The 26129-nt window shown below is 36.8% G+C and overlaps 1 protein-coding gene across 2 annotated transcripts in view; it reads right to left on the bottom strand.

Annotated features, from left to right (window-relative positions):
- Window positions 1-24382, bottom strand: part of ITGA4 (integrin subunit alpha 4) — a 52644-nt gene extending 28262 nt beyond the window's left edge. Inside the window, exons 1-12 of one of the 2 annotated variants that reach the window (XM_034428772.3) lie at window positions 23403-24382; window positions 22269-22390; window positions 13804-13910; window positions 13420-13546; window positions 12156-12223; window positions 10847-10976; window positions 9328-9413; window positions 5325-5387; window positions 5094-5231; window positions 3427-3538; window positions 2437-2531; window positions 1236-1326 (exon numbers count right to left, since the gene is read on the bottom strand). In XM_034428772.3, the coding sequence (XP_034284663.2) occupies window positions 1236-1326; window positions 2437-2531; window positions 3427-3538; window positions 5094-5231; window positions 5325-5387; window positions 9328-9413; window positions 10847-10976; window positions 12156-12223; window positions 13420-13546; window positions 13804-13910; window positions 22269-22390; window positions 23403-23590 (1327 nt within the window). In that variant the 5' untranslated portion in view covers window positions 23591-24382. The remainder of the gene's footprint in view (window positions 1-1235; window positions 1327-2436; window positions 2532-3426; window positions 3539-5093; window positions 5232-5324; window positions 5388-9327; window positions 9414-10846; window positions 10977-12155; window positions 12224-13419; window positions 13547-13803; window positions 13911-22268; window positions 22391-23402) is intronic. The other variant, XM_087882067.1, reaches the window with a different exon arrangement.
- Between the last annotated feature and the right edge of the window lie 1747 nt (window positions 24383-26129).

Genomic DNA, 26129 nt, shown 5'->3' with positions numbered 1-26129 from the left:
CTTCATTATTTGGGATTCTTCCTGGAGTTGCCTGCTAGAGAAGCTAATGGAGGATTAGAGTTGGGAGGCTTTCCCCAACTTCAGTTGGCACATTAATTGAAAGACCAGGTCTTTCAACTTTTTTGATCGGGAAGTTTTGACAACTTGACTCATTCCCTTAGCACCCCAAACTTAAAGACTGCAATGCACTCTACATGATACTGCCTCTAAAGATAATTTGGAAACTACTACTCTTCTAAAATGTGGTGATCTGACTACTAACCTACTAAGTTGCTTCTGATTCCAATTCAAAGTGCTGGTTATAAACTAAAAAGCTTTATGTGGCGTATCTTCTAGGTCCCTCTAGAATTATCTTGCCCATGACTTCTGGGGAAGAAATGATGAACTAGAGACTGCTCCACTAAAAGTGGGGTTGACAATTGCAGTTGAATGATGAGTTGGCAAGTAGACCAACTCTCTCCAGACAAGGAGAGAACTTGAGATCCCCCACAAGTGCTCCTTACAGCTGCTCCTTACAGTGACAAGACAGTGATCTCTGGTGAGTTTAGAGCTTTAGGAGACAAGGGAGTAGTCATCTTTACTCAAATCATGGTTAGTACCTTTTCAAAGGACACAGAATTTTCATACTTAATTATAAGACTCCTTCCCATGAGAATATGCTGTTATTTTGAATTCTTAAAATGATAGGATGGAACTTTTGAAGGCTGAACATTAGAGGAACCAGAACAAACTAAAGATTACAATGAAAGGGGAATACTTAAATTTGATTTACTAATACAGAATGGAGCAAAATACTACTGTCACATGTAGGTATACTGCACTTACATTTGATCTTTTTACCCCACTACTAAAGACTTCTAATAAAATTACATGTCTGGTACTATTTTTCTATTTTCTTTTTTCCAAGTTGTCAAATTCCAGTACATTAGTTTGAAAAAAAAATTAGCATAGCAATGCTACAATTTTAAAGCATTGGAAAGGCCTGTTTATTTCAATAAGACTCAATGCTAAGTAGATGCATATGGGACCATGCATATTAATTCACTTACATATAAAAAGGCTGTCTTTAAATTGCTCTTTACAACTTGTGTGTTCCATGCCGGTTGTATTGTATTTTATTATTTGCTTCATAATGATTTTGATTTATTCATTTAGGTTTATGTCCCAGACAGGTGGGCAAGAAATGAAAAAACTTTGCCCAAGTGATTTAAAGCACACAAAGTACTTAAACTCACCTGAATACCCATTGCTGTCTACATCAATTCTCCCAGATATAGATTGACCAAACATGCGTAAACTGTTGCTGATTTGATGTCCTTGAATCCTCTAAAAATTATTATTAAAACAAAAATCAAAAAAGCTGCAGTAGAGAAATAACAGAAAATAAAATCATCCTTCCTTCATTGTGGGAGCTTTGTATTCAGTGCTAAGTATAAATGATGATATTTTCAATATTCCAAACACCTTTTTAGGATTAGCTAAACTGCTCTGAGAGCATCCTCAGATTGTCTATCAGGCCAAGACAAAATTGGCCATATTCTTAAAAGTTAAAGGGGGGGGGAACAGACGGAAAAAGTTGCACTGGTTTCATTCCATCTACATTTAAAGGAATGCATTCATAATTAATTATAATTACATTAGTTATAGGTAACATTAGTTACTTTGTCTTTTTTCTGCCATATTAAATATTACAATTTGGTAACAACTTTGGACAGGGATGGGATATGTAAAACATTTTCAACATCTACAGGTGGCTTTGGAACCACCATATGCATTTCTGTTTTACAAATACTTTTGTGCTGCTACCTTAAAATATTGTTAACATAAGCAGCTTGTTTCTACAACTGAGCTGGACTACTTGTGAACTGTTAAGCCTGATATTATGACTCACTTAGATTTGCCATTTAATACTAATAAAAAGGGTTGATACAAAGTGGTCTTTTTTCCATTAATGACTGATAGAGGAAAGGGCTGTTAAGCAAGTAGCAAAATACGGTTAGCATGCATAAAGGTTTCCCATAAGAGTCAACACTGACAGTACCAAGTAATTGGGACAATTTAGATCTTTGTTAGGTATTCCATCCTTCCTTTTCCTCTGCCCCAGCTCACTCCTTCTTTGCATGTATAACACAGAATTTGTTACTGGGGAACTATTGTGTCAATAAATTCCTACCATGCATGCTTTCCACTTCTATGTTCTGCTTAATATTAAAAAAATGTGAATATGAGAAACCAATTTATGCTAGCTTATCTAGTCCAAATTGGCAATTGTCTTCCAGGACTCCATGCTGCAGATTTTTCAAACCTATCTGGAAATACTGGACAACTGAACAGGGGTTCTTGACAATTGAGTCTGCTTAAACAAACAAAACAGTTAATTCTGTAACAGCGAGATATTAAAAATAGTAGACCCAAGGACAATTTAAAGAGACCTACTTGTGAAAAAGTTGGTGATATTCCGTCTTCTCTGCCATTGTATATATAAACCGAGCCTTCTAAATCATTTTCTTGTGGAGCTCCAATGGCTACATCTGTTAAAAAGCAATGGAAAATGAAATTAACCATGCATTAATTGCATTGTACAATTCTTTTTTTAAATAAAAAAACAATTATGACTGGCATAGATCCCTCCCTGCAATTTATTTTTTATAGAAGAATCACAAGATAAATGAGGAATTATCTTGATAGGAGTATTGGGGGGGGAAAGGCAGATCCGTATTAGGGGATAAATCCTCAGAGATAGTAATCAACTATTGGAGAACTTAAAAGATGTAGCAGAAATATATCATTTGCTCCATCTCTTTATAGAAATTATTAAGATGCTCTCATAGATCATATGGGGAAGTAGTAAAGCAGAGAAACTTCAACTGCTATACATTCTTACATAATTTGTTTCAGTCAATTATAAATTATACCAAGCAAAATCCAATGGGAAACAGATTTCTCTGGCAAAATAGACTTCCATTTCCTAAATAGGTCCCATGCTCCCTGAATATTCTCTAAAAGTATTCTCTAAAAGTTTAATCAGAATGAATTTGGGGGACATAAAGGAATGAAGGGGGAAAGGATGTTGCATGGAAACCCATACCCAGGCTCTTCTGTCAACATTATTTTTTAAAAATCAGAATTCATCATCTTGAAAGTTACATACAAAATTATATTAATAATTTGGAAAATCTTTTTCTCGAGGCAAAAAATGCTACAATTAAAGGGGGTGCTAGATGAGAACGCATCAGTTTTGATTAGCTGTATTGTAAATATTCTGCTAGACGTAAATGTGGAATCAAAGTTCTGCACTCTTAAAATAATTACATGTATCTCCAGGCATGGTTCAGAATAGCTGCATTTACAAGTAAATACTGAGCAATGCATCCTACTCTTCCTTTTACACTACTACAGATTTTTTTTAAAAAAAAAACGTAATACCTTCAAAGCCATCATTATCAATGTCTCCTAAATTGGCAATGGAATCACCGAACCTTGCTGCATACAAATCACTTCCAGCTAGTGCTGTCTGCAGCTCCATCATCTTTGCTCCCTATAAAAATAAGTTTGATTATCCCTGAGTTCCTAGGTAATATATTACAATCATGAGGGATTCTGTTTTACTTTTAGGTATATAATTTGTAAGTTGCAAACCGCATGCAGCTTCCATTAAATGTACCTCTCACAAATCTCCAGGTATGTTACCAAATTAAAATATTCTATGTATTGGAGTCATTCAGTCACACTTTCTATATGGCAATTACTAAGGCTTAAAACTGATTTAAGGAAGTCATACCTCATCCCACCCCAAATAATCACACAAGTAACTGACTAAATCTGCAACTGAAGAAAACAACTTTTGCATAGTAGAAATACATTTTAATGGTGCTGTACAAAGTTCTTCACTGCCATCTCCTTTACAGGATCATTTAACAAAGAAGAAAGCTAAATTAGAGACATTTAGTCTCTGTAAGTGACTTGGCTTCTGGATGAAAGGGTACTTTAGTAAATTGCAAGTATAAGATGAAAAAGCCTTTTCATTAAAAGTGTCTGTTTATATAACTTTGAAAAATCAAAGTCCATACCCAGAAGTTAAAAAGTAGAGTTCCTGTCAATCATTTTCAAAGTGGCACCATGCAAATGTTCAAACAACATTTGAAGGAAAAGAAGCCATCCATTGTACCTAACCATTTTCATTAAAAAGTTACATGCCCAGGCAGTTTCACTTCCATGAATGTTCTTTCAACAGCATTATAAAAACATAAAGAAGTAGCTGTACTTCCTAGCTTTTCGATATTATCTTCCAATTTTTTTTATTAAAAAGGGAGGGGGAGACACTGAAGAACTGTTTTGCATCACTCTAAGCTAGCCAGGTGCAAGACAGAAATTAGTCAGAAAAAGCTTAGGTGCCTCCAGAAGTAAAGGCTCCTTCTAACAGTCAGAACAGGACTTTTCTTTATAGATGTGTGGCAAAGAAGAAAAAAAATAGTATGGAAGAAGAGTTGAAATATTTGGACCACTGTAAAATTTTATAACTACAGTGTTTCCCCTAAAATAAACCATGTCTTATATTTTTTTGAACCCTGAAGTAAGCACTTGGTCTTATTTTCGGGAAGGTCTTATTATTTTGGGGTGCGTGGAGCAAGACGGGGCTCCTCTTGCTGTCTTCCCTGATTTCCAGCTCTGTCTCCCTAACCCTAACCAGAAGAAATGGCAGGGACCAGCTGCGCATGTGTTTAAATATTTTCGGGGAGGGCTTATTTTTGGGGGAGCTTATTTTAGTGCATGCACTCAAAAGCCCGATTGGGCTTATTATCCGGGGAGGTCTTATTTTCAGGGAAACAGGGTATATTCTGACAGTTTCACAATAGATGCTTTATCTAGAAATTTGTTGCATTTCCATATTAAACATGTTAATCATTTCTACATGCAAAGGAAGCTATCAAAATAATAATAATAATAATAATAATAATAATAATAATAATAATAATAATAATAATAATAATAATAATAATAAGCGTTATGAAAAAGCTGGGCCTAAAAATGGATCATTTATCTGTTTGAATCAACTCCACAACATTCTTCAACAAGAATGAAGGAATACTTACCGAACCTGAGTTGAGGTAAACATAAACCCTTCCTTCTTCTCTGACTTTACTATACATGGGTGCACCAACTAGTAAATCCGAAAGGCCATCACCATTGAGATCCACCGCACAAACAGTAGCTCCGAAGTAAGAACCAAACTATCCACATAGAAGAGACAATAGTTAGCCATAAAATCACTAAGATGTATGAATATATCGTGACATTTAACAAACTTTATAAATGTATATTACCTTTTTACCCCTTAATTCACTTAAAATTGATAGTTGTTTGGGTTCAATTTTAAAAATGTAAACCTGAAATAAACAACAAAGGTCAGCTGCATCAGAGGCCCTAAACAAACAAAAAAAAAACCCCCAACAAGTTGGGGTTTCTTTATCAGTAAAAGAAGCAGGGTAGATAAAAATCAATGATTTTTTTTTAAAAAATCAAAAAAATCAGATTTTTTAAATTTAAATAGAATTTTTTTTATTTAAATCGGATTTTTTTAAATAAAATGCTTTTTGAGGAAAATATATTACCATCCAAAGGTTATTCCATCATGAAATAAAGATTAGTTTTTTAATTATGTAGAATAAGGCTGTATACGTTTAATTTTTTTGGTAAATAAGTTCCATTAATCCATTCACAATGTCATGCTCTTCCAGAGGTTTTTGTAAGATTATTGGGGAGTTTCTCTGCCTACAAGATATTATCACAGATGCTTGGTTTACTTTTGCAGTTCTCAAAACTGAATTTGATTTAGCAGAGATCACATGCCTCTTCTTCACAGCAAAAATGTTATAACATGAACAGAGTTGAGAAAAAGACCTTAATCCTATTGTTCTACAAACCTATGAATACAGAATCAACCCCTTCAGTGCTAAGTTTCAAGAAGTTCAGTTAATAGAATAGAAACAATATTTTTCTGATTGTTTGGAGTGGAATAGATCTGCACAAGAAGAAAGTGAAATTAAGTGTGAGGAGGAAGGGGCAAGCAGACAAGCAGTACAAAATGAAAGTGAAACTTTCTGAGCACAATACTGCACAGCCACAGACAGACAAGTCTTTGGATCTTTTTGTGTGTATGACCTGAGGTTTATCACATTCTTTCCTTGGAGGAAAAAACCTATAATGGCAGCAGGCCGTAAAAGAGACCCAGTTTGGCAATATTTTAATGAAGTTCCTTTACCTATCGGTAAGGCAGGCATGCGTGCAAACTGCAAACACTGCAACAAAGAAATGCAAGGCCTGGTGGCCTGAATGAAGCAACATCATGAGAAGTGCTGTGATGAAGATGACCAAAGAAACACATTTGAACAGGCAGGATCTTCAGGTTGGTAAACATTTTTATTGAATCATATTTCTAAAGACTGCCTTGAACTGTCATATTTGAGCAAAATTATATTTCTTATTATTACTGCATGTTACTGTCATTTGGTACAGTTATGAAGAAAAGCAAATATTCCTTTTGGGGCAGTGCTGTGTACAATAAGCAGAAATTGTATAAACAATAAAATAACAGCATTGACTTTTTTGTTTAGGGGAATTCATGGATTCTGGAAACTATCCACCTTCAAGATCACCATCCTCCTGTTCTACAGTTTCAGAGTTATCCATCCAGGATAGTGCTTCATTAGCATCATCATCATCAGACACCCACAGCCACATATCACTATCACCTAAAAGAAAGAAAAAACCCTTCCCTCCTGGAACCACCATAGATAAGTTTGTGATAAAAACTAGCAGATTAGAAAAAGAGTTAATTGATGAAAAAATTGCCCAGTTTGTTTACGCAACGAACTCTTCTTTCCGTCTGACTGAGAACCCACATTTCATTAATATGGTTCAATCACTGAGACCAGGATACAGTCTACCCAGCAGAGCAGATGTTGCAGGGAAACTGCTGGATAAAGTGTATGACAGAGAAATGGAGCAATGTGCAACAGCTCTGGAGGGTAGAAAACCTAAGTATTGATGGGTGGAGCAATGTCCACAATCATCCTATTGTATGTGCTTGTATAACAACAGAAGAAGGGAAAGTCTTCCTTGCACAAACAATTGATATGTCAGGAAATGCACACACAGCAGAATACTTACAAGAAGTGGCAGTAAAAGCTATAACAACATGTGAACAAAAATTCAAATGTCTAGTACACAGTTTGGTCACAGACAATGCTGCAAATGTATCCAAGATGAGAAGAAATTTAGAAGACCAGGAAGGGAATACAAAGCTAATAACATCTGGTTGCAGTGCTCATTTGCTGCACCTCTTAGCCAAAGACTTAAGTGTTCCAGAAATAAAGACTAATGTTGTTGAAATTGCTAAATACTTCCGTAACAATCATTTTGCTGCAGCAACTCTGAAAAGGATGGGTGGAACCAAACTAACGCTCCCACAAGATGTTAGATGGAACTCTGTGGTGGACTGTTTTGAGCAGTATATCAAGAACTGGCCTATTCTGATGACAGTTTGTGAAGAAAATCGAGATAAAATAGATGGCACTGTCACGGCCAAAATCCTCAACATTGGACTTAAGAGAAATGTTGAACATATGCTGAGCATCCTGAAACCCATCTCTGAAGCTTTAAACAAAATACAGAAAAATAGCTGTTTTATTGCTGATGCTGTTGAAATTTGGAAGGAACTGAGTGAACACTTAAAAACAGAACTACACATGGACAGAATTAAATTACACGCATTAAAAAAACAAATGGGACAAGTACTGTCTCCAGCTCATTTTTTGGCAAATATTGTCAATATCCAGTATCAGGGTCAAAACTTAAGTGCTGAGGAAGAGGAGTTAGCTATGACATGGGTATCCAGCAATCATCCATCTGTAATGCCAACTATAATAAACTTCAAAGCTAAGGGGGAACCATTCAAGAAATATATGTTTGCTGAAGATATTTTAAAGAAAGTCACACCAGTGAACTGGTGGAAGTCACTTAAGCACTTGGATTTAGAGACTGTTCAAGTAATGATTTCACTTTTAACAGCAGTAGCTTCTTCTGCAGGCGTTGAAAGAATATTCTCTTCCTTTGGACTCATTCATTCTAAACTGAGAAATCGTTTGGGACCCGATAAAGCAGGAAAGCTTGTTTTTCTTTTCCAGATTATGAACAAAGAAGAAGATGAAGATGACAAGTGAGCTACAGAGGACAGTATTTAAGTTTTTCATGTGTAGGCTGGGCTGACAGTCTAAGTTTCTTAAAATATATATATTTTGTTTAGCCAAATTAGTTAACAAACATGGATGTTTGTTTAAGCAAATAACATATGCTGTAATGTTATTGTTTCAGTTGAATAAATCTATTTAAATTGTTATTATTAAGGTAATGATTATTTTTCTCCTTCCTAAGTACAACAGAAAAGTTGTCCAAATATGAATGATTAACCTATTAAACTGGGGATAAAAAAACTAATATGAAAAGTTGTTATTCTAAAAATCTTCATCTACTTGCATATTAAAGTTATACCAGCAAGAATTAGTCTTTATGTAGAAAACTATGATTTAAATCAAGCCTTACTAACTAGTGATTTAAATCGTGACTTAAATCAGTTTGATTTAAATCAAATCCACCCTGAAAAGAAGCTAACAAAATATAGTGTTTCTACAAGGTGAAAAATGAGAAATGGCCTGAATGGAGCAATTGCCTGAGGCAATGGGGTTTGCAGTAAGCCATAGCAGCTTTCATGAACTTCCTGTTCCTCTGTCAAAGTGATTATGTTGCAGAATTTGGCCTAACCTTGCTTACTGTCTTAGCTGAAATAGGAGAAGTTACTCCATCAGTTACAATGTAGGGTTCAACTACTGATCCAGCCAGCTTCTCTGCACAGATCAGTAGTAGGAAATCATTACTTCTTTGCTTCAAGCAGCAAAATGTCTTGGGTCATTCAAGTGCAACACTGATCAACTTAGGAACTTCTCTTGGCAATGGCCTGAATTGGACACTTCACTCTCTGATGTCTTCTAGCAATGAAAATACATTACTTCATGAACCTTCTATTAATACTTGGTGGATAAAAGTCTGAGGATCATTGACCATCTCTAGCACAAATACACATTGGCAGTTGCATCCACCGAAACAAGCAGCATATGTATCCTTGGAAAACATTTGTGGAAAAAAAATAGCCTCAGGTTATTTAGTTATCACCAAAGAACCTCTGACGGATAGTTCTTCCATGCAAGCTATTAATTTATTTTTACACAGAAGTATTTTCATAATCTACCACTTTAAAGAAAAAGCTCTTACTTTACCAGTCTGCTCCTGCTGGGGAGCACCTCCAATTACTTCTGAACTACTTGCAGAAAGGAAGTGACCTGCTCCAACAGAATAACCTATCCATAAAAGAACAGTGAATGGAAGCAGTGAGTTTTCAGATGCAGCATTCTGTTTCATTTCAAATAATCTGAAAGCTTAAATTAAAGGAATTCTTTATTTGAGCACTGATTCCCATAATTGGGAATAAGTGTGTTTGCAAACGAATAAACAGATTAATTCTGTGTCTGTGCTTATATGTCTAAAAGTTGGATATCCAATCCCTTTAACAATCTATTTAGGTACAACTATTAGGATACTTCAATAGAATGTGGACATACGCTTCTATAGAATAATTCCCATTTATACTGCCCAGAAGGCAATCAGGTGACTCTGTTGTTTATCTCGCAATACATGTGGCAATATATGCCACTATATGCTGAATTGGCCCATTCAACATACCTTGCTGAGCTACTCTGAACAAGGGGGAAAAATGCTCAAATGGTTGTTTACACCAAAGTTAAAACTGGTAAGTTTGACTATAAAACCAACTTCCTGGGTGTGTATATATATGCAGTGCAATCACTGAGAACTGCTTTGCATATGTCCTGTTGAAAATCTAAAAAGCGAATGATTTTTCTAAAGAAAATTAAACAAACGCTTTGAGTTAGAATCAATGCTCTCAAGACAAAGAAATAGATTGTCTACATAAAGAGTGCAATAAACTAACATATACTACACATTCTTGAGGAAAAAAGAAGAAACTTCAGTATCTTAATATCAGCTCTGGTGGAAACTGATTTGCAACTCTCATCACATAAACGAAATGCATAGCAGAAGAAATGTCTCACACTCAAAATATTTTGCATAACCCCACAAAATCCCATACATAAGGAAGGCAACAAAGTCCCTTAACATTTTCCTTTTCTAAGAATAGAATGAAGTCTATGGAGGGCTCAAAGTTGTTTCCGCCCCCCAATTTATCACAGTCTTAGACCAGAGAACAGAACAAATAAAAATGTAAATATACAATGAAAAATTCTAGTATAAAATAATAAATAACTAAAATCTATAATAAAATCCAGTCTGTCAATTATATATGGTCTAACTATACTACAATTACAATCCATAAACTGTGTGGCCTTTTGTAGGTTCAACGTTAAAAGGGAAAATCCCATAGGTCATGAAGGCAACAAAGTCCCTTAACATTTTCCTTTTCTAAGAATACAAATTAAGTCCATGGAGGGCTCAAAGTTAATGCCGATCATACTTGAGGCTTCTGCTTAGCTCCAAGCATGTTTGTTTCTTACTCACTTTGTATAGTGAAACATACAAGTTAAAATTAAACCAGGTAGGGCAAAATGCTTAAGGAAATAAGAAACAGGTCAGGAAATGCACTGCTCCCTACAGCATCACCATCTTCCTTTTTTTTTTGTCTGGGAAGCATACTGTCAAGGAGGTATGTTAAGCTGAATGTTCATATGCAAATATTAAATAAAAAAAAAACATTTACCTAAATAACTTCCATACTTTATCTGATGATTCACATCCAGATATGAAATAAATATGTTTGCTGTTTTATTGTACACAAAGATGGAGCCAGCCCAATAATCTGATCCTGGGGCTCCCATAATAATTAAATCCTAGAAGAAAACAAAAAGCTTAAACTTTTAATACATGGTTTGGAAGCTCCTGTAGCTATTCCATTACTAAATACATCCAAGCAGGCCAAATGAAAAAAGGCGTTTTGTGAGCAATACACTATACAATGTGTTTTCTCATGTAAAGCATAAAAAAGTTCAACCTCAGAGAGAAGGTGGTGAGTTTTATTATTGCTTTGCATGAATAATCCCAGATTGCATCATAATTTATGTTCTCTTAATTTCAAAATAGAAATGTTAGGCACATACAGGGCATTATATTTATTTTAAAACTTGTCATAGTCTTACTACGGTATCTTTGAAACAGCAGCCCAAGATCACAGATTGGTTTTGATTGAAACCAAACAACAATATTCCCTCTTTGCTTGGAATTAAAGCATGCCACTATGGCAACATCTGCCTCTCAGGAAGGCGATGCAGCTAGCAGTCTAGAATGGACAACCTGAAGCAACTTCTTTTCAACAACTCATTTCAATCACCTCTTGCCAAGGAAAGAGGTGATGGTTGGGGGGGGGGGAGAGAGAGAGAGAGAGAGAGAGAGAAAGAAAGAGAGAGAGAGAGAGAGCTCAGTCTTGAAGAGCATGAAGGAGAAACTCCAGTTTGCAGGTGGATGAAGCAGGCAGCTTCCCAGAAAGGTCTTGTTTCAGTCCTTTGAGTTAGTATGCAATAACTGCGAGTTTCCCAATACAGGAAGCCCTCAAATTATTATCACAATTGAGCCCCAAATTTATGCTGCTAAGTGAGAAATTTGTTAAGTGAGTTTTGCCTCATTTTACGACTTTTCTTGCCACATTTATTAAGTGAATCACTGCAGTTCTTAAATTAGTAACACAGTTGTTAATTGAATCTGGTTCTGACTTTGCTTGTCAGAAGGTCGCTAAAGAAAATCACATGATTTGCATGTGCAAAGGACATTGCAACCATAATAAATATGAGTCAGTTGCCATCCAAATGTAAATCATGTGATCATGGGGATGCTGTAAGGGCATTAGTGTGAAAAATGGTCATAGGCAACCTTTAAATGCTGTTGTAACTTCGAACGGTCACTAAATGAATTACTGTAAGCTGAGGACTACCTGTATATTACCAAACTAAATGTATTTTATTTCATGAGTAAAATAAATAGCTTCAACAGTGAAGTAATAATCTTAACTTACGTACCTCAGTGTAAAATGTTGATATCCCAGCTTGACAAGATCCATATTTTTCTCCATATTTTCTCCAAAAATCTGGATATTCACCATGTGATTCAGAAAAAGAACATATTAAGGCCAACAAACTAAAAGAAATAATTCTTCACGAATATCACATGCTTTCTACAGTTGTTTTGACAAGCAAATTGATATTAGTTAAACTATTACCTGACGGCAAGATATTATGCTTACTAATGCCGGAAGAATAAAGGTTTTTAAAAAGCCTTTTTTTTTTCAAAAGAAACCCTCACTGTCCAGTCTCATTTCCAGAATCCTAGTTTAAATGATTTAAATAATGAAGAGACTCATTATGGAAAATATTTTCCTAATAAATATGTATGCTATGTGGGTTTTTATTTGTTTATTTTACATTTTAGACTTTACTGACAAGAATTGTTTGAATTGCTGTTTTCTTCCATTCCCTTCCAGACACAATCTGGTGGAAAGAATATTAGAATGTTCCAGGTTGGTGAAGTTTTAAAAAATCCTGGAACCCCTAATCAAGAGGTAAAGATCTCATGACAGAAAACTGGTTCTGTTCAAGTGAATTTTTCTCTCTCTAAAACTCTATTTATTCTTCTTGAGGCCTTGGCTCTGCCTCAAACGAAGACAACCTTGCCTTGGTCCAACTAACTTCCACTTCTAGTCTAAATCAGCATGGGAAAGCTTGTCAGATAATCTAGCAAAGAGAAAACCAAAAGAATTTTTTAAAGTTATAATGGCCAATATCTTGAGGAATCCTGGAAAAACTAAGGGATCTGATGAAATTTTATTATTATTGTCATTTTTAAATAGGCTTTTGTCCATGATTGGAACCCAGCTGTATTGGGATGATACTCTAGCTATACTCTAGGGCTGAGTTCAATCTAAGTTCAAGGAACACTTAAGACCTTTTTTGTTTCATTACTATTCCTGTCTTCCTATGGATACACCAGGCAGGAAATACTGGAAGAGACACCAATCATGCTAGCTGTCTTTTAAACACAGCCTTAATATTTCTTTAATAAAATAATAAATAATTTTAATGCACATTTGCAGTCACACAGAGAGATGTACTATAAAATGCCTTTGCAGGATTTCCAAACTATTTTGTTAAATAAGATAAACATAACACTGCATTCAAAGCTGCCTCAAAATACACGAGGCTGAACATGAAGTCTTCCTGGTTGCCTCTTCTCCAAAATGTTTACAATTCTATTTTCTATTACTCAATAGCAAGATCTTTTACTTACCCTTATAGCAAGGGCATATTCTTTGACTTAACAAGGTTCGAAAATTGGGAGGTATCTCGTAACAAATGCCATGTGGAAGTTTGTGCTCTGAAATATAATATACATTTTTCCATCTATGTCCACAGACCTAGATAAAAACGAGACAGGAAAATAAGCATGGCGATTAAAAAAAAATAGCTTGACAAAGTATAAAACTACTTTCAGAGCCACAAAGTCAAGCCATTAATCCATCAATCAAATCCTACTATAGGATTTCAAAGAAAAATATTTCAGAAATGCAGTATTTTTGCCTGTAGAGCTACAGCCCTCTGGTTAATTTATTATCAAACCAGAGACCTTTCCCAAATACTTAACTTACACAGAGAAATGCAATATAATACTTACAACAATAGAGCCATTTTCTCCTGGCTGCCTTGCTAGGCTCACTCCCAACCACTGATTGTCTCTTTCTTCAGTGCAGGTTTTTCCACACCTTTCCCCTTTTGGATCACCTTTAATAAAAAAAAAAATTAAGATTTGTATAGGAACCTTTGAAAGTATTCAAAGCACAGTATCATTGTAGAGTTATTCTTAAATTGCAGGTAGTCTTTGAATTATGGTCCTAATTGGGATTGGAATTACCATAACTGAGCAAAGCAATTGTTAAATGAAATATCATGTGAACGCACCACTTAGCAATGGCAGTCTCAGCCATCCCAGTTGTAGTCATTAGGCCAGGACCTCATATTTCTCCTGCCCTGTGTGAACTGTCTCCATTCCAACTCTCTCTACATACCACGCTTGCTTCCCAACACATCTGTCCTTTTGGTTGCCCTGCATAGTAGTGCCAAAATGAAGAGGCAACCAGAAAGCGGTACCTTCCCACTGCTGTCTTCCCACTGCTCTCCCAGCTAACTTTCACAGTCTCCACCTCTCCTCACCTCCACTGGGCTTGCTGCTCCAGCTGGCCTCAAGCCCCACAGTCTGTGTGTGTGTGGGGGGGGGGTCCCTGGACTTGCCTCCACCATTCCCCCCCTGGCTGCTGCAAGGAGACTATGGTGGCAGAACAGAGACCTCTTCATTTTGGCCATGCTGTGCAGGACAGCCAAAAGGGCAGAGAGAGGGAGGAGACAGGTGAGGAGGGAGAGTTGAAGCAGGATGGAGCAATGGTCATAAATGCTGACTGGTTGCTAAGCACCCAAATGTAGATCATGTGACCACAGGGATGCTGCAATGCTCCCAAGTGCTAGGTTTTAAGTCCATTTTTTCAGTGCTGTCAGAACTTTGAACAGTCACTGAACAAACTACTTCTACATTGTCTATGTGAAAAGAAAATTATAATTAAACCAGTTAAGTTTCTATAACTCAAAATTACACCATAATGGAGACACCCTAAAAGAAAATGACATTGCTGAACTTTTTGCCATCATATGACCTTGTAATCTTAATTAATCTTAATCCTAAATATAATCTTTATGAACAAATCTCTCCTAAAAATCCAAACACCAAAATGGACACAAATGGAATGATGAAAACAATACAATGAAACCTTGGAAAAAATGGATTTATTGTAACAATGCAATTAAAAGGTTCTTTACACCTACCCAGGCTGCCTGCATCTTAGTTTATTATGCATTAGTACATGTGCATAAATAAAGTTTGAGTCAGTAAACATCATTCACCTAACATAGTCAATAGCTATAAATATAAAATCTATATAGTTAGATTTATCTCCATGTCCATATTACAGAAAACACATGTTTGGCAGCAGGTGACCCAGCAAAAGAGAAGTGAAAAAGGCAGGGTAGATGAGTTAAAACTTTCATTGTCCTCAGAATTCTTAGTTTCATAGCAAATCCAAGGCAAAAATCACATAAAACCTCACAACCAGAATAACAAAGGCGACTTTTAAGGTGTCTGTTACACCCAGCTGTAAATAAGAATTTGCATTTTCAGATAACCACGTTTCCACTTGCCACATATAACCACATGGGAGGCCACCAATTTCCTTTGTGTGATCTCGGGCTATGTGGTTATCAACTATTGCAGATGTACATTATTCTATCAAATGCTAAAATGCTCTTATCTGATAGCTTTTGTTTTTGAGGGCATATTTCATAGCTTCTTGTATTTTCATGCTGAAAAATAAGAATTCTACTTTTTAAACTTACATGACTTTGATGAATGTACATTGTACAGGTACACATATCTAAAACTGGATAGAAGTCACATCCAACATTGGGTTTAGCAACCTTTTTCAATCTCTCTCTTCACCCTTGCTCAGCATTTTAGAACTACCACTTGTCAAATTTGGAAAGATGCAGAAATCTGAAGAGAATTAGGTTGGAAAAAACTATGGTACATGCAAACAACCTTAATCATTGATTTCTCAAGACAATTCTTTCATAAAAGAGCTTGAAAATAATTTCTGCATGTCAATTCATAACTGCACTTGAAGTTCATGGGTGCTCTTATAAAAACTTAAGGAAAATCCATAACACCAGACTTTGATCTTTGTACAAAGTCTTTTTATAATAATGTTTCTCAGCCACATTCTATAATTCCAGCAGCATCATAAAATACAATAAATTACATTCCATGATTTGAAGATTACAACTGTTTATGATTATACTATGTATGACTGATTTTACAGTAAGATTAATGTATTTTATATTTGTATCGTATCGAATGAAGTTGGAAGTTGTTTTATTTCCCCTACACACTTTTTTGGAGTCCAAAGTTTGTGCTTTTTTGACTCCTTTTTCTAACTCCCATTTTTCTGTTTCTTTATATTTTATCCTTAAATTTAATAAAGTTTCTTTAAAAAACAAAGATTTCATTCTCAGTCCCAATAAGAACTGGGAATCTTAGGGAATGGAAAAGAGGTTCCACTGACAAAACTCCCATTTTGTCAACTCATAAGTGCACATAACAGAAGCAGATGTGTCCCCAAATACTGGTTAGACAGCATATTACTTCAAACCATCTGATCCAACCTGCTTAGCCCAATTCTATTAATGGTTGTATTTGGGATCAGAAGTATGATTTTTCTGGATTTTAAGCTTAGCCCCATTTGAATTATTTAGCTGTTCATAAGCTTTCTAAAACAATACACCAAATGTAAAAAGTAAAATACAGCATACCGTAAGGTACAGCTCATTTTCAAAATAAATATTCTAGATCTAGAAACATGTATGGTCTAATACAGGATAAGTCTTTTGTATTAAAACAAAAATGTCAATTCTTTGTAAAACCCTGGGATTGTATTTCCTAAATTAGGTAAAATGTTTATTTTGAAATACAAAACCATTCTAAAAGCAATTAGTATTCTTTTTTACTCCAATATATTTCCAGTTTGGCCAATATGCAAGATTTGCATTTGAGAGTTAATTATTTTAAAACAAAACTATATGTAACTATGTCAAAGGTTCTTCCTTTTTACAACTTGCACTGAAGAGTGAAAAACAGAAAAAATGGACACAAGTTTATGAGCAAGCATATAATGTTGTAAATGAAAATAAACAAAAATGCTTCAGAAAACCAAAAACAGCCTCATACGGATTAACTCTGAGAGGATAAACTTTTGAGAACTTCAAGACCATTTTCAAGAACCTGGAGAATTCAATCAGTCTTCTCTTCTCATGGCTAAACTACTCCAATTCTTTTAGCCTCTCCTGAGATAAAGTATTCAGTTCCTTCATTATCGTTGTTACTTTTGTCTAAATCAGTTCCAGTTTCTTTGAATGCTTCTTAAAGTGTTGTACTCAGAACTGAATATAATTGTTGGGGTGAGCCTAAACAATGCAGAATGTGGCAGACATATAACTTTCTATGATGTGGCAATTAAACTTTTGCTGATACAGCCTAAAATTGCATTTTTTGGTATTCACATTACATTGCTGATGCATACTCAGTGCCCAATTACTATTTTCTAAGATCTTCCTGACAAACAGTATTATTAAACCAGATAAGCATCATCCAATATTTAGTTCTGTTTTGTAGGAGAAGAATTTTACTTTTATGCAAAATTTAATTCTGTTGATTGCTATAACCTAATCTAAACCTATATAAACCTAATTCCTACTAACTTCTCCTATTGGTATCTTATGATGTATCACTTGTTTGTATCTTATGATTTATAATCTATGATTTACTACTTTGTTTTATGTACGTGCACTGACAGCTTATGCACCAGAGACAAATACCTTGTTTGTCCAATCACACATGGCTAATAAAGAATATTCCTATCAACATTGAATTTTTTTAGATTTTACCCCCCTTTTTTCCCCATTTACAACTGAAGGTAGTGAACATACCAATCCACCTTCTTCCTCCAATTTCCCTTATAACAACCACTCTGTGAGGTGAGTTGGACTAAGAGAGAGTGACTGGCCTAAAGTTACTCAGACCATTTTTCATCCTAGCACAGAATTAGAACTCATAGTCTCCAGATTTCTAGGCCAACACCTTAACCACACCACTATTTCTCTCTTTTTTAATCTGATTTCTGCCTTCTGGAGTAATAAATATCCCACCCAATTATGCATCATTGCAAATTTGGTATTTTTCCACCTCTTCAAATTTCTAACAGAAATATTAACAAATACAAGGCCTAGGACTGAAATTTATGGGAGCCCCTCAAAACCACACTGCAGTGAAAAGCATTCTATGAGCATATTTCAGTATAACTATCCTTCTTCTGCTTAGGATATTCAGTCACAGAAAAACAATCATTCTTCATATCAGATCATAACCCTCTCCCTCATTCTAGCTCAAGGGTCCCCAACCCCCAGTACTACTGGTACGTGGCATGGCAGAAGTCAGGCCGCACAAACAAAGCCCCTCCACAGGATGCACGTGAAACCACACCCCCTCCGGTCTGCAGAAAAACTCTGCAGAACCAGTGCCCAAAAAGTTGGGGGCCACTGTTCTAGCTCATCTAGCAAGTGGGACTGCAATTCATTGGAAAGGCACATGCTGTATACCTAGCAGGTCGAAATCTAACCATGGCACTCTCTAGTATGGCTAATATTGCTCTGCCTGATACTTGGGAAAGATTTCACCAGCGGCCCAATTTAAACCTCCTGGTGTTATAGGTCTTATTTTATTTATTTATTAAATTTATATGATGCCCATCTCTCAACCAAGGAACTCTGTGTGGCTTAAAATACCATAAATAACAGAATAAAACAATTGCAGGATTAAAAATTAAAATATCAGACAACAGATATTAGAACATTAAAATTGTTTGCCACATTCCATAAATTATTATGAACATGAGAAAGGGTGAGTTTTAATAGAAGAAAGACTCTTATTTGTAAAGAGTGAAGCAATGGGAAGCTGGATTTGTATACTAGTTCCAACTGCTCCCCTAAAAGAAATACGAATAGCAAGTTCTAATCCACCTTAAAACTAATTTCATTTCTTCATGTTTCTTAGTTTTTAATAGTGGTCCTAAGAAAGTTTATAACAAATCTATCAAATCAAAGGCAACAAATCCCCCTTGCAGTTAATCTGCTTGCTTCTGTATGCTACCAATCCATACTGTACATATTTTGACTTACTTCACTGTGCTGAGTTGAGCATCATAATAGCTTTTTTGTGCAACTGGTTTGGAAATGACTCTAGCCTCCATTTCTGAGTAATTGCTTCTGTACTTAACAGACAACCCCAATTCCACTGTTGAGAACAAATTCTAAGCAGTCAATTTATTTAATTCACTGCTAAAAACCATAAGATTTATCTATAAAATAGAGAGTAATAAATGATAAATCTTACCGGTTGTCGTGATTCATTCTGAAAGTACTTTTCAAATGCCATGACCTGTCTGATGACATACCAATCTGAAAGTGCATCTTTGCTGAAAGTGCAAAGTGCATATCTTTCCTCGATGTGAAAATCAATTTATTCAAAGTTGTATTTTTAGTTCCAGGCTGATAGACTTGGAAGTTTAGTTTCGGGTTGAGTTATGCTGCACCTGGATGCAAGACTTCAATGTTTAAGTGAATTTACTAGATGGCAATGAGATAATTGTTTTCAAATTAAGAAAACCAATAAAGGTCTATTTTTTCAATATCTTGGTGATTTTAATGGAATTGTTACTATCCAAAGTTAAATGATAATTCTTCATGAAACTCTTTACTTTATTATACTGTATAAATCTTCCACGGACTGTTTGAACATAGTTTGCTAGGGAAAGGAAGCCATAACTAAAAAAACAATAATACATCTCTTCTTTCCTATAATCAACAGGCAACTTATTTTATTAAATTACATTATATGTAGGGACACGATGGCTCAGTGGCTAAGACACTGAGCTTGTCGATCAGAAGGTCGGCAGTTCAGCAGTTCAAATCCCTAGTGCCGCGTAACGGGGTGAGCTCCCGTTACTTGTCCCAGCTTCTGCCAACCTAGCAGTTCGAAAGCATGTAAAAAATACAAGTAGAAAAATAGGGACCACCTTTGGTGGGAAGGTATCAGCGTTCCGTGCGCCTTTGGCATTTAGTCATGCCGGCCACATGACCACGGAGACGTCTTTGGACAGCGCTGGCTCTTCGGCTTTGAAATGGAGATGAGCACCGCCCCCTAGAGTCGGGAACGACTAGCACATATGTGCGAGGTGAACCTTTAGCTATATCATACAATATAGTGTATATTATACTATAACATACACTTACAATCACAAGACCTATAACATATCCACCCAAAATCATACATACTACATTGCAATCAGGGGTGGGTTTCACATATTCTTACCACTGGTTCATCCCACGTGTGCCTTCCGCGCATGCGCCCAGCCTGACATGAATCAACTTGTCAACTTAATCAACTTTTGCAGTACAAAAATTTGCAAATAATAAAACCAAGTGATCTGTGACTTATTCAGCAAGTAAATCATGATTTTGAATGATTTGTGAATCAATTATTGAGTGATATTAAGATATTTCCTAAGGTAGTAAAATAATGCAACAACTTTCTTTGGCCCAATCCCTTCATACATACTGTAATGTAAATACTGCCATTTGAAGTTGCAGCTATGAAGTAATGAGCACAGATATATGATCCAGTCCACAGGAATCCTTAAGATTTAAAGAAAAGAGTTGATCTTTCACCTTGTCTTCAATGCATCAACACAGAGATTTTACTGTGTTCCGAAAAAGCCTACAGGGAATATATAGCACTCACTATGACCCTTTTCCTTGAATGGTTGTATTTTACATAAAGCTATACATTATGGCAGACAGATGCTCAGTGCTGAGAGCATTCCTTTGCCAATTTATCATGAGGTCTTCTAGTTACAGCATCTACTCATTGAGTAAAATACATTTCAGTAACCGAAATGAAAATCAATGTCCACTTAACCTAATTTTAAAATTCTAGAGATTGTTCTCCTCTTTTTGTTTACTGGCTAAAATTAAAACTTAACTTTGTCTCTGAAATTCATACACTCTTATTTCTGTAAATCTTTAAGAGTTCTCATAACCGTAAGCCATAAGCTTCTGAATAAATTATTCCACAAACTTTGTCTGTAAGAAGAAATTGAGACTACACGAGAGAACAGTTTTAGCTTCAAGAACTAATTCAGTGTCAACAGCTAAGAGATTTTAATCTGCAAATTGCTTTGAATCTTAATTATGTTGGAAGTTAACATCTTGTATGCTTTAACTATATTCTTAAAGTGTATGAATACCCTTCAAAGAGGTGCAAGCCATTAACAGAGCTACGTAGATATGCAGAAATTATTTGCTGTTTATGGGCCTCTAACGCCATATCAATTTATGAAGCTTTTATTTTGTTTGTGAATATTAATATACCCAGTCAACTAAGATCCAAAAAATGTATTGCTTTCTGATTTCAGTGCGTTTTTAAAATAAGCACTTGGTAAAAGAAACTGAACTATACTTTTGACAAAATCTACAATTTGGAATGCAAATTTTCCAAATTTAATTTGTAACTAACAAAACATGCTGCTTTGGATGTCTTGTTGAAGAAACTATATTTAAGTATTATATATTATATTTATTTATATTATATAAATATATATTATATTTCAGTAAATACTAATATATATTGTAATGAAATAAAGAAAAAAAACTCCAAGGTTGAAGCATCAGCGAGCACATGTTTACATATTTACCACGGGAAGCACTACCTATAAAGCTAATAAATCTTTTTCTTTCAGAATAATCAACTTTTATGTCCTGACCTTAATCTTTTATCATTTCATTTTATGAAAGCCATTACAAGAGTGGCACCAGGAAATTACCGTTTCCCCCAAAATAAGACATCCCCTGATAATAAGTCCAATTGGGCTTTTGAGTCCATGGCAATAAGGCCAAGCACTTATTTCAGGGTTCAAAAAAATGTAAGACAGGGTCTTATTTTCGGGAAAACATGGTACTAAAGGACAACTTGATTTGGTATATAAATGTTATAATGAAATACAGTGATGCAGAACATTCTTGTAAAGTGTTTATCTAATATATTTGATCAACTGATTGTGATTGAAGCATTTCAAAGAACTTCTATTTTCAGGTCAGCAGCACTGACCATCAGTGCAAGAGAGGATTCTACATTAATATGGCTAATAATCAAAATCCCCAAGGACAGAGAAGAGTGTTTATCCTTACAGTGAAAGCACAGGAGGAAGATAGGCAGAATCTTACACTGAATTGCTTATATATAGGTTCTGTTTTCTGGAAGCAAAGTTACGTGCTTGAATACTCGTATTAGCAACAAATTTTCCTAATAAAGCTTATTAAATCTGAGCTAGAGAGAAGTCTTTCTTTACTCTTCTTCTCCAGGCCTGATTGTTGCTTAAGGTGGTCTGACAACCAACAAGGCGAGATCAAATTTTCAGTTCCACTCACCCACTTGGAGAATCTCACAATCTCTTTTAGGATTATTTCCAATTTGGCATCTGAATATTGCCCCTGGATTCACCACAGAGCTATTACTGGGCCAGCTGGCTTTAGGGGCTCCGGCTATAAGCCTGAAGGAAGAAAGAGAGAGATTTAAAACACACAGACACACACACAAAGCTGTCCAGACTTGAGTAACCAAGCATTCATTCAGTGACTAGGACTCACAGAGATACCAAGAAAGAAACAGAAATGAATGCTTCCACTTATAAAACTGGAAGACTCCCCTCCTCTGCATTAATAGCTAGCTTGTGGTAAGTATGGAAGGGACAGCACATGAGGAAGAACACAAGCCATAATCCAAATTTGAGGTGAGGAAGTAACTGTCTTCCAGCTGGTATCCTCTAGATTATGGTGACCTTATTTTCTTGGAACAATTAATGGCTAAATCTGAAAAAGGGGAAAATCTGAAAGAGGTTCGTAAGGATAAAACATTTTATGTTTATAACTTTGCTTTGCAAAAGAAAATTCAAGGACAAAAAGCAAGAAAACCTTTACAAAAAGACACGTTCGAACACAAATATCTAACAGTGTCAGTAAATTTATTTTAAAAAGTTAATTCAGCTTCCAGGTTTTTCACAGCAACGTGCATTTTGTATATCCTATAAAAGATAAACGCCGGTATGATAGGACAAAAAGCCAATTTTTGAACAGTAAAGACCTCCCCAAGGACAGCTTTTCTTCCAGCCATAAAAAAGTTGTTCCAAATGTGTGCAGAGATCACAAGGGATTGCAATTCCAAGTCATCTCAAGGCACACCAGGGTTTTGGGAAGGCTGCGATGCCAACGCTCTCCACCAAACTTTGCTGGAAACAAAAAAAAAAAAAAAAACTTTCCCAGATCTGGAGGCAGCGCCCACTTTTGACTTAGCCTGACTCAGAACAAGAGGTCTCACCTCCTGCTTTGAAACAGCCGTTGAATAAAACCGTAACCGTCCAAGGCAAGGCATACTCAAAGAGATGCGCTTGGGGTGGGGGCTGAATGGCGGGGGACAGAGGGGGGGGGACCAAAATCCTCCGTTCCCCCCGGGACAAGCGAGCAGCCTCGAGGGAAAAGCCCCCCCCCTCCTCCTCCTTTACTCACCACCGGCTGGTGCCAAAGCTGTGCAGCAGCACCGAATAGCCGAACCACGTCCCATTGAGCCCTTCGAAGACCAGGGGGCTCCGAGTATCTAGATTGTAAGGGCGGCAAGCCGTCGGGCAACAGCTTAGGAAGAACAGCAGCTGGGTGGAGGAAAATCCCATCTTCGGCTTGTCCCAGGCAGCCCACATCACTAACTTGGGGTTTTTGGAGGGAGGGAAGGGGTGGGCGAGTGGAATGAGGTGGGGTCAAACTATATAAGCAGAAAACAAAAAAAAAGTTGGTCGCCTCCCGCTGCTTCGCTCCGTTAAGACTGGACGAGACGGAGCCCCGGCGACAGGGACTGGGGGGAGGAGGTGAGGGGGGATGAGATACTCCCGCCGCCGTTACCGCCGCTACTCAAAACGCCAAGTTGGGATGGCTTCTCATGACTTACTATTGCTGACGCTGCGCTTTAGCCGCCCTCGCCCTCCTCCACCACCACCGCCGCCCCCCGCCCCCCGCCCCCCTTTTCGAGCCGCGGGGTGGGCTTTGCGGCCGACTCCCGACGAGTTTCCGGGGGCGCTTCGCTTCGCAAACCCTTTTCACACAGCGCCAAGTTGACTCCCGGAGGGCGGGAGTCCGAGCTCTCGGGGGCCGCCGCAGCTGCTCTCAATTTGGAGCTGATGCCTGCCTGACTCTGCGGATGTCAACGAGGCGGGCGGGGGGGAGAGGGAGGGTTATGTATGTATGAAAACTTCCTTGGGTTGCCCCGGAGAATGACCTGGCGGCGCCGGGCGGGAAAAGTCTGCGGTCTTGGGAACTGGCGGCAGATTAAACTGAAGGGAAAATCTTCTCCAGAAGTACCTGGAGGCAACTCTACACGTGGCATCCTCCTCTCTCTCTCTCTCTCTCTCTCTCTCTCTTTCTCTTTCTCCCCCCCCCCCCATATTTACCCCGCAGGTAGACTGGGACGCCACCCGGGGAAAGCTCCTTCAGCCCACGGACTTCCCCAAATCACGTGCCAAGCAGAGGCCACGAAAAGCGGCTAACGGGGTTCCAAATTCTCTCGGGCGACGTTTAAGTTCCAAAGTCGTGAGTCAGCGTCTGCGAACAAATTATTTCTCCCTTATTATCCCAAAGGCGTCCATCGGTCCGGAGCGAATTTAAACCCTCAGCAAAGAGGTTGGAGGACCCAGAAGTCTGGCTGTTGGTAACATGCTCTTGGCTGTTTCTAATTGAGATTATTGCTCCCCCCACTTCTCCCCCATTGAGGATTTGGGGAATGGTGTAAAAATAAAATGGAGTTAAGTGCTTGTAAAATAAAACTGAGGCGGAACCAACTGGGTATTTTTTGAGATGAATGAGAACAATCCTTATGAATGAAAGTCTTTCCGTGGTAGACTTTTACTATCCCCTTAACTTAAGGGAAGCCACCCAGGACAGGGCAGAATTGTTAATTGCTTTGAAATGAAGTGACATAAAATTCTCAGTACATACCGTCATAAACATATCTCCATCACTCTGCTAAACAAATAATTCCCTCAACGCTGTCAAACTATTTACTAAGTCTGCACTACCGTGTTTCCTGGAAAATAAGACCCTGTCTTATATTTTTTTGAACCCTGAAATAAGCATTTGGCCTTATTGCCATGCCCTCAAAAGGCTTATTATCAGGGGATGTCTTATTTTGGGGAAAACAGGGTACCATTAATCTTCTCATCGTTCCCACCACCCATCTCCTTCCACTTCTGACTGTATGACTGTAACTTTGTTGCTTGTATCCTTACGATTTATATTGATATTGTTTCCTGATTGCTTATTTGTACCCTATGACTATCATTAAGTGTTGTACCTTACTGTATGATTCTTGATGAACGTATCTTTTCTTTTATGTACACTGAGAGCATATGCACCAAGACAAATTCCTTGTGTGTCCAATCACACTTGGCCAATAAAAAATTCTATTCTGTTCTGTTCTATTCTATTCTATTCTATTCTATTCTATTCTATTCTATTCTATTCTATTCTATTCTATTCTATTCTATTCTATTCTATTCTATTCTATTCTATTCTATTCTATTCTATTCTATTTCTATTCCTATTCTATTCCTATTCTATTCCTACTCCTACTCCTACTCCTATTCCTACTCCTATTCTAAACACTCCCAAAGGTTGCCAGACTGATGAAGGCTAATTTGGTGTGTGACTCCAACCTTTATTTAACAATGAGGCTTCACATATGTGAAGAAGTATAGTATTTAAAAGGCTGTCAGCTCATACTGTTATCCAAATATTGCTAATGTGGTATAAAAAGCAATTAGATTAGGATTAGAATGTCTATATCAATATTCCTTAACCCTAGCAACTTCCAGATGTGCGGATTTCATTGCTGAAAATTGTAGAAGTTCTACAATTTTCAGCAATGGTCCTATTTGGTGGAAAATTTTGGGAGCTGAAGTTACCAGGTTTGTGAACACACTGGTTAGTGTGGAGTGAGCACAGTGGAATTACTGTGGAGTGAGCACAGAAGAGTGTGGTGTTTACTAACAATCCTCACCAGTCAGAGTCTGAAATCATAAAACATACATTAGATTACAATGTTACTATGTTCTGCTAACTTAATATTATAATATACATGAAATGTATATATCATATATATTTATGATTTGGTTGTGCCAATCCAGACAATTGTGCTAATGATCCAATAATTCTATCCAATAGTTCTATCAACCAGATGATGATTGTTTA

This window comes from Pantherophis guttatus, chromosome 1, assembly GCF_059756535.1.
Source record: "Pantherophis guttatus breed Tessera chromosome 1, ASM5975653v1, whole genome shotgun sequence".
NCBI classification, from domain to species: domain Eukaryota; kingdom Metazoa; phylum Chordata; class Lepidosauria; order Squamata; family Colubridae; genus Pantherophis; species Pantherophis guttatus.
Note: the sequence above shows the minus strand (reverse complement) of the source record. Positions and strands in the feature narration are given on the sequence as shown.